At 46.8% G+C, this 11,800-nt stretch overlaps 1 protein-coding gene and 1 non-coding gene across 2 annotated transcripts; one reads left to right on the forward strand and one right to left on the reverse strand.

The window, feature by feature from the left end:
• The first annotated feature begins 143 nt into the window (after positions 1-143).
• On the forward strand, positions 144-10,893 carry tube1 (tubulin, epsilon 1). Its single transcript, XM_028953638.1, has 12 exons — positions 144-256; positions 1,220-1,293; positions 1,394-1,446; positions 1,532-1,592; positions 1,722-1,837; positions 6,259-6,380; positions 7,911-8,098; positions 8,224-8,396; positions 8,619-8,759; positions 9,125-9,265; positions 10,349-10,523; positions 10,639-10,893. Exons 1-12 carry the CDS (start codon positions 232-234, stop codon positions 10,795-10,797), a joined length of 1,428 nt encoding a protein of 475 aa, XP_028809471.1. The 5' UTR covers positions 144-231; the 3' UTR covers positions 10,798-10,893.
• trnam-cau (transfer RNA methionine (anticodon CAU)) lies at positions 5,864-5,935 on the reverse strand. The gene has a single exon. It is a non-coding gene; the product is annotated as a tRNA-Met (tRNA).
• Positions 10,894-11,800: the final 907 nt, after the last annotated feature.

The following is an 11,800-nucleotide window of genomic DNA, read 5'->3' on the forward strand; positions in this document are numbered from 1 at the left end:
TGTATTTGCATGCAGTTAAATAAAATAAAAAATACATAGAGAACATGTGTCTGCAAAAAGACACAGAAACGGCCCAGACCGACAAATTCCACTGCATGTGACGTCATCGGCAAGCGACTACGTTAACCCACGCGCGCGTCATCAACAAGCGACCGTAGGCGCCGCGATGGACGGAACTTGTCGCCAGGCGACAGTTCCCCACAGATTAAACGCGGCTTCAGTTCCGTCACGATGACACAGTCTGTCGTGGTTCAAGGTAAGGTGGCGTGGCCTTAACTTGCTGTTACTGTGGATGTAGTTTATTTTAAACCACGACTGTCGACGAACAGTGAAATAACGTGAGAATAGAAGTTGGAGAAACAGACTGAAACAGTCTTCTGTTTTATGCATAATTTTATTTTTTGTTATGGATATATAGATATTTTTTATAATTTTCCCCGACTGTTTGTATATTTTACTTTATTTATTATACAGTTGCCATATCCTCTATGCTATTTTTTACTGTTCTTATCTTGTCCACTTTCTGCCGTGACAGTGTACATTTCCTAAGAACAAATCATCTTGTCTTATATTTTATGTCCAGTGCTGTTCAAATTATGGTATTATTATTTTCCGGATTATTAGGGCTGAAAAAAAAAATCGATACAGCAATACATTGATACAGTGATATTGTATCGCTACAAGGACATGAAATATCGATATTTTGGTATATAAATTGTCCACCGGGTGGTGCTGTCGAGCATTTTCGTTAGTGAGGTCCGCAGAGATGAGAATGAGCGTGCGACTACAACCTCCACTCCTGTAGATGGCGCTGTACAGCTTTAGATCACTGCCTGGCGCGAAATCGCAAAACATGACACATTTACATTTACAGCATTTATCAGACGCCCTTATCCAGAGCGACTTACAATCAGTAGTTACAGGGACAGTCCCCCTGGAGCAATTTAGGGTTAAGTGTCTTGCTCAGGGACACAATGGTAGCAAGTGGGATTCGAACCCGGGTCTTCTGGTTCATAGGTGAGTGTGTTACCCACTAGGCTACTACCACCCTCTACATTATGACACACCGATCACAGCGTCTTGTATTTCAGCTCTGTTTTTAGAATAGAATATCGCAATGTGTACAGCATCACAATATATCGTGATATAATCGTATCTTGACCAATGTATCAATACACACCCCTATTTATTATTATTAACAATAATGTTGCATTGACAGTCGGGCAGTGCGGCAACCAGGTGGGCTGCAGGTTCTGGGACCTCGCACTGAGGGAGCACGCCCACGTCAATAAGGTCGTCTTCCCTCTAGCGTATCCATTTTCATTTGAGCGCTTGTCTGTATATGCATTCTGGACAATAGTGCTGATTTTTGTTGTTGTTGTTGTTGATCCAGAAGGGAATATACGACGAAGCCTTGAGCAGCTTCTTCCGGAATGTCGACCCCAGGTGACTCTCCACACCTTTACACCTTTAGTCCCGTGCAGCTCTGCTGGGTTGCCATAGTAACCGCTTTGGTTTCATCTGTTTCCAGGAGAAGTGGCGGGAGTGGCAGTGATGTCATTGGTGGGAGAATTCAGGCATTGAAGGCCAGGGTAAATGTAATTAATGTGTGTAGATTGTGTCTTCGTGGACCTGGGAAGTAAATTTTAATTGTATGTAGGAAAATACATTACAAATATAACTACTCTCGCCCCTGCATATTATAATTCTTTTCCCCACAGGCTGTGCTGGTGGACATGGAGGAGGGCGTGGTAAACGAGATCCTGCAGGGCCCGCTGAGGGACGTGTTTGACAGCACACAGCTCATCACGGATGTGTCAGGATCGGGAAACAACTGGTTGGTTCCGTACCCCGCTTTTTAATATGCGTTTTCCAGTCCCGTATTCACATTTAAGGAATTAATTTTATGCATTTTAGACACAGTGAAAAAAGGCTGGATTTTCATCACTTGTTTTTTTCTCATTAATCTACTACAATGCTACCAAGTGTGCAGGTTTTGTGCTATTCATTTTTTAACTTAGTTCATTAAGCTTATTAGAGCATGAGTAATAACAGTAAGAGTTACAAATAAAAAAACAGCTGAAACTACCACCCCCTCACCCAAACCCCAATAAGAAGAAAGCAGAAACAACCATAATTAAACAATTCACTAATAATAATATTATTATTAATAATAGTTAAATACAAAAATATGTATATGTAAGAAAATTAAATTATTGTAATAAATTTAGAAATAACAACAGCTTACAGTCACCTCCACAACAAGCATATGTAAAAATACCATTTAACAGATGTCCTTATCCAGAGCAACTGGAGTTCCTCCAGACAAAAACTGCATCACACAGGAACTTAAAAAGGACCCCAGATCTTTCTAAATGTTTTTGAAAGGATGTAAGTGAAAGTCTTATCTTTTCCAGGATAGTGAAGTAAAGGATATCCCGTATCCAGTGAGTTTGGCTGGGAGGTTTAGAGGATTAGGTAAGGTGAAAAAGGTTGGTAGACAGAGAAGGAGTTGAGGAGGAAACCCCAAACAAAGCCAATAGGATTGGGCTCTACCTTTCAGCCCACAAGTTCTGACAAAGTATCAAATACCACAGTCTAGTGCTGGTGTAAAGAGTCAAGTCAACTTTATTGTCAATTCTGCCACATGTACAGGACATGCAGAGAATTGAAATTACGTTACTCTCTGACCCATACAAGTAACATTAAATACAAAAACAGTAACAGTAACGAATACAGAGTATAAATACAATTTAAAAAGAAAGGCACAATATACAATTTTAAAAACACCATATACAAATAAGGGCACATGGTGGAGAGTGCAAAACCAGGAGAGTGCAAAAACCAATAGTGCAACAGAGTTTAAGTTTAAAGTGACGAAGTGAAAGTGAGGTAGTTGGCAGACCAGAGCTGCACAGAGTGACTGGTGCATGGTCAGTTTGTGTGAGTTAGAGTTCAGAAAGTTTGTGGAGCTGAAGAGGGGAGTGAGGGGAGTGGGGGCAGAGCTGGGAGGGAGTTGAGTTTCCTGACAGCCTGATGGGTGAAGCTGTCCTTCAGTCTGCTGGTCCTGGCCTGGAGACTCCGCAGTCTCCTCCCTGATGGCAGCAGGCTGAAGAAGGTTTGCATTGGGTGGGTGGGATCAGCTGCTATGCCGAGGGCTTTCTTGGTGAGGCGTGTGCTGTAGATGTCTTGGAGGGAGGGGAGAGGGACACCGATGATTCTCTCAGCTGCTCTGACTATGCGTTGGAGAGTTTTTTGGCAGGACGCATTGCAGGCTCCAAACCACACAGTGATGCAGCTAGACAGGATGCTCTCGATGGTTCCTCGGTAGAATGTGTGCATGATGGGGGCTGGTGCTCTTGCTCTTCTAAGTTTGCGGAGGAAGTAAAGACGCTGCTGTGCTTTCTTGGCCAATGCAGTGGTGTTTTTTGTCCAGGAGAGATCCTCGGTAATGTGCACACCCAGGAACTTGGTGCTGCTCACTCTCTCCACAGATGCACCGTTGATGGTCAGAGGAGCATGCTGAGTGTTTCCTCTCCTGAAGTCAACAACAATCTCTTTCGTCTTCTCCACATTCAGGGAGAGATTGTTGTCTCCGCACCACTTGGCCAGTAGTTAGACTCATCCCTGTTATTAATGAGTCCCACCACAGTCGTGTCATCCGCAAACTTGATGAAGAGGTTGGAGCAGTGTGACGGAGTGCAGTCGTGGGTCAGCAGAGTGAAGAGAAGGGGGCTCAGCACACATCCCTGAGGAGCCCCCGTGTTAAGGACGATGGTGCTGGATGTGCTACTGCCAACCCGTACTGCTTGTGGTCTTCCTGTGAGGAAGTCCAACAGCCAGTTACACAGTGAAGTGTTGAGCCCCAGCTGGATCAGTTTTTGTGTGAGCTGTTGTGGGATTATTGTGTTAAATGCTGAACTGAAGTCTATGAACAGCATTCGAACATATGAGTCTTTTTTGTCCAGATGTGTGAGTGCTGAGTGGAGTGCAGTGGAGATGGCATCATCGGTCGAGCGGTTGGGCCGATATGCAAACTGGAAGGGGTCCAGTGAGGGGGGAAGGGCAGACTTAATGTGCTTCATGACTAGCCGTTCAAAGCACTTCATGAGGATGGGGGTAAGTGCAATTGGACGGTAGTCATTAAAGCAGGAAGGAGATGACTTTTTTGGCACCGGAATAATTGTTGTATCTTTGAAGCAGGTGGGGACGACAGCCTGGGAGAGTGAGATGTGAAGACATCAGTGAGTTCCACTGCACAGTCCCTCAGTACACGACCAGGAATGTTGTCAGGGCCCGGAGCTTTGCGAGCGTTGATCCTGCTGAGGGATCTCCTCACACTGTCCGGGGACAGAGTCAACACCTGGTCACCAGGAGGGGGTGTGGTCTTCTGTGCTGTGGTGCTGTTTTTCCCTTCAAAGCGAGCGAAAAAGGTGTTCAGCTCGTTCAGCAGGGAGATGGTGCTATCACAGGTCTGTGGAGGGGGCTTGTAATCCGTGATGGTTTGTATGCCCCGCCACAGGCTCCGTGTGTCTCTGCTGTCTTTGAAGCGACTAGATATTCCTCTGGAGTACTGTCTCTTTGCCTCTCTGATGCCACGGGAAAGGTTGGTCCTGGCTGTCTTCAGGCTCGCCTCGTCTCCAACTCTGAAGGCAGCGTTCCGAGCTTTCAGCAGTCTGTAGACCTCCCCTGTCATCCATGGCTTTTGGTTGGCACGGACAGTGATGGTTTTGGTGACTGTTACATCCTCAGTGCATTTGTTAATGTAGGCTGTAACAGTCTCTGTGTACTCCTGGAGGTCAATGGTGTTGTTGTAAGTGGCAGCCTGTTTGAACATATTCCAGTCTGTGGTGTTAAAGCAGTCCTGTAACGCCTCTGAAGACCCTTCTGGCCACACTTTTATCTGCTTACGAACCGGTTTGTTGACTTTTACCAGCGGCCTGTAAGAGGGCATTAGCATGACAGAGATGTGATCAGAGGCGCCGAGGTGGGGGAGGGGAAAAGCTTTGTAGGCTCCTCTCTGGGTGGTGTAAACAAGGTCCAGTGTGTTATTTCCCCGTGTTGGAAAGTCAATGTGTTGCTGTATTTTTGGAAACACGCTCTTTAAGTCTGCATGATTGAAATCCCCCGCCACAATGAGAAAAGCATCAGGGTGCTCACTGATGTGCTGGTATAGTTCATGTAGTGCCTCGCTCCTGTTGTTGTTGGAGGTGGGAGGGATGTACACCGCACACAGAAGTACAGCTGTATATTCCCTCGGTAGGTAGAACGGTCGGCACTTAATAACCATAACTTCCAGCACTGGTGAGCAGTATTTACAGACAACAACAGCATTGCGGCACCAAGCGTCACTGGTATGAACACAAAGTCCGCCACCGCGGGTCTTACCCCCCGTGACGACGACCCTGTCGGCACGATAGCATGTCAGCTGGTCGAGCTGAATGGCGCGGGCAGAGCCAGTCCAATCCAACTTTATTCATAAAGCACTTTAAGCAACCAAGCTGTACAGTTAATAAGGACAATAATTAAAAATAACTAGCATCAAATAAATATTAAAACAGTATGAAATCACTAAACGTAAAAATAAGCTAAAATAAGTGGTCGAAAGACAGGGTGAAGAGGTGGGTTTTAATAACTGACAGAAGAGGCCGTCAAATCTCTAGAGGCAGCACAGCACACGGTGCACAAAGTGAAATTTGTCCTCTGCATTTAACCCATCACCCTGAGTGAGCAGTGTGTGGGGACGGTGCTTTGCTCAGTGGCACCTCAGTGGCCCCTTGGCAGATCGGAATTCAAACCGGCAACCTCCTGATTACGGGGCCTTTTCCTTAACCGCTAGGCCACCACTGCCCCAAGAGTAAAGTAGCAGAGGATGGTTTCGATCCGTCGACCTCTGGGTTATGGGCCCAGCACGCTTCCGCTGCGCCACTCTGCTGCTCAACCCACAATCCCTGGCTTAGGAGGCCAGGGCCTTATCCAAGTTTGGGAGCTGCTGCAGAAAAACATGGTTTCTTCTATAACTACGTTCATTCCTGGCTGCACTCTCTTTAAAAAGCAAATAGAAGGATTTTAAAATGAATTCGGAATGAAATGGGCAGCCAGTGTAATGCAGTTAAAATAGGGGTAATGTGCATCAGACTTCCGAGTGCCAGAACATTTGAATAATATTCGCAGAAGACATCTGTCCCACAATGGGCTGATGGCCTCATGAATCCGTTCGTTCCTGACACGCCCTCGCTCTCTTGCTCTACCCCACAGGGCAGTGGGGCACTGGACGTACGGCAGCATGTACCGCGACAGGATTGTGGAGCAGGTCCGGCGGGTGGCGGAGCAGTGTGACTGTCTGCAGAGCTTCTTCCTCATCCACTCCATGGGCGGAGGTATGAGTGCTGCAGCTGGATCTGGTGAAATCGGGCGAACGCTGTAGGAATTACGACAGTTTGTATACCGATTTACATTTACAGCATTTATCAGACGCCATTAACCAGAGCGACTTACAATCAGTAATTACAGGGACAGTCCCCCCCTGGAGACACTCAGGGTTAAGTGTCTTGCTCAGGGACACGATGGTAGGATGGCGTAGACGTCATCCCTACTGATGCTCTGCCAGTTCCTGCTTGTTTTCCCTTCGGTTTTGACTGACCTGCATCTTTGCCTTAAAAAAAGGATCATGGTCCAGCTGTCCATTGTCCAGTCAGTGCTGAAGCATTAATATCGCCCCAAACATTGTCAGCAGTGACATCATCGATAAATACAAGGGAACCTGTTCCACTGGCGGCCATACATGCCCACGACACAGCCACCACCATGCTTCACTGATGACCAGTGCCTGTCCTTCTCTACTCATCCTAGCGCTCTGGCACCAGGTGATCTTTGTCTCGTCTGTCCATGATGGGGTTTGGCAAACTCTAATCTGGCCTCCCTGTTTTTGAGGCTCACCAATGGTTTCCATATTGTGGTGAACCCTCTGTAGTTACTCTGGTGAAGTCTTCACGCACACTTCCCTCCCGGATAGTGCTCTTGGTCTATTTTTCTTCACCAGGGAAAGAATTCTTCTGCAGTAGTTTTTGTCGGTGGTCTTCCGGTGTTGCAGAGCGCACTGGCGCATCCTTTTTTTTTTGGCCACACCTAATGATGGCTATCTTCACTGACCGCTCTTTGGATCTCATATTAGGAGTTGATCAGCAACAGCCTCCAAATGCAAATAGCAGACATGAAATGAACTCTAGGCCTCTTCCCGGCTCCTTGTAAATGGGATAATGAGGGAAAAACACACACCAGGCCACGGAACAGCTGAGCACCCGTTACTTTTACCCCCATATACAAAGTGTTCTAGTTCCTACACCGCTCACCTGATTTGGAGGTGAATAAAGCTGAAAGTCAAATCCATTGTGGTGGTGTATAGAGCCAAAAAGTTTCCAATTGTTTAGATCTTCCAATACTTATGGACCTGGCAGTAGGGGCAGTGGTGACCTAGCGTTTAAGGAAGCGGCCCCGTAATCAGAAGGTTGCCGGTCCGAATTCCGATCCGCCAAGGTGCCACAGAGCAAAGCACCGTCCCCACACACTGCTCATTCAGGGATATGGTTAGAAAACAGAGGACAAATTTCACTGTGTGCACCGTGTGCTGTGCTGCTGTGTATCACATGTGACAATCACTTCACTTTCTGTAGGTCAGCGAAAGAGCTTACTGTCACTGCGGCCTCGTTTCAGTTCAGAGTACGATGCAAGAGAGAGGAGAGTGGAAATGGACCAGCAGCCTTTGCTCTGACTGTTAACTTCTTGGTGCTTTTGGAACATGGCTTTAACATGTTCCACACGCTGTCTAGCAGACTTAAGTGAACAATGCTGTTAAAGGGCACCAAAAAAAATCCTCTTTTTCCACCCAACTTGTTGATTCTGCTGTGAAGGGACTGGATCTGGACTCGGGACGTTTGTGCTGAAGCTGCTGGAGGAGGAATTCCCTGAGGTCTGCAGGCTCGTGACTTCGGTCTACCCCTCCGCCGAGGACGATGTTATCACGTCTCCCTACAACAGCGTCCTGGCCATGCGCGAGCTGACTGATCACGCCGACTGTGTGTTTCCCGTGGAGAACCAGGTGTGTACGTGCTGTGCATGTAAAAGTGATTGTGACCGTCAAGTCATGTGACACGGCCACGCCCAAGTTAAATGAGCTCACTTTAACCCTCCTATCTGCTGGCCACGCTGCCCTCTGGTGGCCAGAGTTTGGTGGAGATCGTGAATAAAATTCGACACATGGCCCACTCCGGCAAACCTAGCACGGCGATAAAGATGGACAGCACCATCATCTCCAGCCAGGGTGGAGTCAGCCGGGTAGAGAAGCCCTTTGATGGCATGAACAACATTGTTGCCAACCTGCTGCTCAACATCACCAGGTAGCTTATCACCACCATAGATTAGCATTTTATATATGGTGTTATATGGTGTTTTCTTAGACTGTAAATGCCATTATTATTACCATATTTGTATTGTGTTGTTATAACACCTTATTATAGTGAATCGTCTCATTATATTTTATGGCTATCGGCTATTACACATTAATGAACAGAATAAACAGTTTGTTAATAACCTCTGACCTTTCCCTTGGTCGTCTCCAGTTCAGCGCGTTTTGAGGGATCCCTCAACATGGACCTGAATGAGATCAGCATGAACCTAGTGCCGTTCCCCCGCCTGCACTACCTGGTTTCCAGCCTCACCCCCCTCTACACCCTCGCTGACGTCAGTATCCCCACCAGAAGGTCCAGACCTCCTCTGTGCCTCCTTGTTTTTTTTTGGCCACATTTAGACGGTTCCTACAGCTCAGGATATTAAGTCTGGGGGTCCTTCCACACCAGGGTCGTATGAAAAGACCCTTTATTGAATGGAGGGAGGGGGGAGCTCTTTCCCAGGATTCCACTTTTCTTTCCACGACTCGAAAGTCAGATCAATAAACAGCAAATTGTGAGAAATAAGGGCATTTTAATTCATCTTGGTAAATCCCGGTCTTTCTGCTGCGATGCAGCTGTAAACACAACTCATGGACGTGGACACTGTGATGTGATCAATGCACTGTGGGTAAAGGTCAGCGTCTCCTGTGGTGTCTGTCCCTGTCTGCTCTCTTAAGGCTGGACCAGATGTTCACTGACGCCTTCAGCAAAGACCACCAGCTCATCCGGGCCGACCCCAAACACAGCTTGTACCTGGCCTGCGCCCTCATGGTCCGCGGGAACGTGCAGGTGTCCGACCTCCGCCGAAACATCGAGAGGTGGGACAGTTCCGGTCAGGATCTTTACGAACGGGACCCACGTGTGTAAATATGTGGCCATTTGATGCGTAACACTGCAGCGCTGAACCTCCATTGTCCTTTCTGGCTTTATATCACGTCTCGTTCTGATCAATATTCCCCCTTCTTCACTCACGTGTTGCATTCATTGTTTCTGCATTTCCATTTACGGCATTTATCTTACCCTGATTTGACCGTCACTCTGGGACAGCGGCGTCCTGGACTAATCAGACCACATGAGTTTTGTGTTTCCTGACAAATACACTTTTACAGAATAACAACCCCTAGTGGCAGGGTCACTTACGGTCATTACAAACCTGGAAAAGGTCTTTTCTTGGAAGTTTTGGAATACGAAATAAACATATAATGTTCTGGAAAAGTAATTGAAATCTGATTGACACATGAATGCATGACCTGAAGTGCATGGTTCCCATGAGGCTGCACGTTTACAACTACAACATTTAAAACGAGCACAGGTCTATAGTATCTTTGCTGGCTTTATGTGGTGAACCACGTCACACGGTGCTGCGTACGCCACTTCCATATTCCAGCCGCGTGTCTCCTTTTAAAAGTCAAGTAATTTACAGCCGATGATCTACGCCCGAACCTGATTACATCGAGGGAGAAACACTATTTTTAACAGGATAGGCGGAGCCAACATTTATAACACACCCAGTTTTTTACTGAGAACGCGGCAGCTCTTATTCTCGGGCACCGCACAACGGAGAGGGTCACTAACAGCTCACCTACGCTAAACTGTGGTTAACCCACACGTAACACACTTCTCAACGTGCAACTTTCAATTATTTACGTCCGACCCGCTCTTTTCCTTTCCCACTTAGTCTAGCACTCGTAGCGCGCAAATCATGCTGGTACAGCCAGGTAAATTTGACTCTTTCTTTTCCAAATTTCGACAGAAACATATGGCCATGAAAATTTGCTTTAGAGTAATTGAAAAGTCATGAAATTCCTTTCTAAAAATGTATATCTGGCCAGGTAGGAAGATTTATTTATTTATTTATTTATTTTTTAATCTTCATTTTGTCGCGCTCTCTCTCTCCCCAGGCTAAAGCCCACACTCCCGTTTATCTCATGGAATCAGGAGGGCTGGAAGACCAGCCTTTGCTCTGTGGCTCCTGTGGGACACACCCACTCCCTGCTGGCGCTCGCCAACAACACCTGCGTAAGGCCCACCTTCGTGGAGCTGAGGGAGCGCTTCACCAAGCTCTACAGGAAGAAGGTACAGTTCTGATCTCTCTCTCTCACACACACACACACACACACACACACACACACACACACACAGGCCGAGCAGCTGAAGTGCATTTTTAAGATGTTACCGGTCTCTCCCCCAGGCCCACCTCCACCACTATCTGCACGTGGACGGGATGGAGCAGGCCTGCTTCGGCGAGGCTCTTTCTTCTCTGAGCTCTCTGATCGAGGAGTACAGTCAGCTGGATGCAGCCAAGGGCCGCCTAACGCCAGACGTTCCCAGACTCAGTGTAGCTAAGTGAAGATAAGAGCTCCCATGAGCCTACTGTGTGTGTGTACATTATTTAATTACAAAAATATATTTTATATGGTCAAATAAAATCTGTCTTTTCATCATATCATACTGAGTACTGAATGAATATATGGCATCTCAAAATAATCGTAAATATATTAAGCTTGCCTGTCTGCCAGGCACGGGATTTTTAGCTTTTTTTGTGGATTTTAGGCCACACTGACTTTTAAAATTTGTCAGAAGGGCCGTGCCAGTACCATATATAATATCAGACATAAACATTATAAAATATCAGACATAAACATTAAAAAAGGCATTACGGTGTTAAAGTTTTACATTCACTTTTAGTGGGAACTTTTAGTGAGTCTCTTATCAGCCTTCACTTCGGAGAAAAAAAAAAAAAGGGAAGTGATTTTCACATGTGATGCACAGCACACGGTGCACACAGTGAAATTTGTCCTCCGCATTTAACCCATCACCCTGAGTGAGCAGTGGGCAGCCACGACAGGCGCCCGGGGAGCAGTGTGTGGGGACGGCGCTTTGCTCAGTGGCACCTTGGCGGATCGGGATTCAAACCGGCAACCTTCTGATTACGGGGCCGCTTCCTCAACCGCCAGGCCACCACTGCCTTGCGGTGAAAGGCTCGCTAGACTAAGAAAGAAAGGAAATGAGCAGGATGAATGTAAATAGTTGAATGTTGCATGTTGAGGTGTCTGTTACGTGGGGGTTAACCTCGGTTAAGTGCAGGTGGGCGGTTAGGCGGCATCGCCGTTGCGTAGTTCCAGAGAGTAAAAATGTCCGTGTTGTACCGTTGACTTCGGCTACCAGCTTGTACAAATGAAAAGCTCTAATTCCAGCCAGAATGAGCATGCACACAGCTCTTTTACTTCGTAAAGAATATTTCGTTTATACGCTTATTAACGATCATGGTCGAGGTTGTCCCGCGCCCCAGACGTTGCTTTCGTCGCCGGTGCAACCAAAACGTAAATGGCAGAGTTTAGAGTCCGTTTGAA

This window comes from Denticeps clupeoides, chromosome 14, assembly GCF_900700375.1.
Source record: "Denticeps clupeoides chromosome 14, fDenClu1.1, whole genome shotgun sequence".
Lineage (NCBI taxonomy): Eukaryota > Metazoa > Chordata > Actinopteri > Clupeiformes > Denticipitidae > Denticeps > Denticeps clupeoides.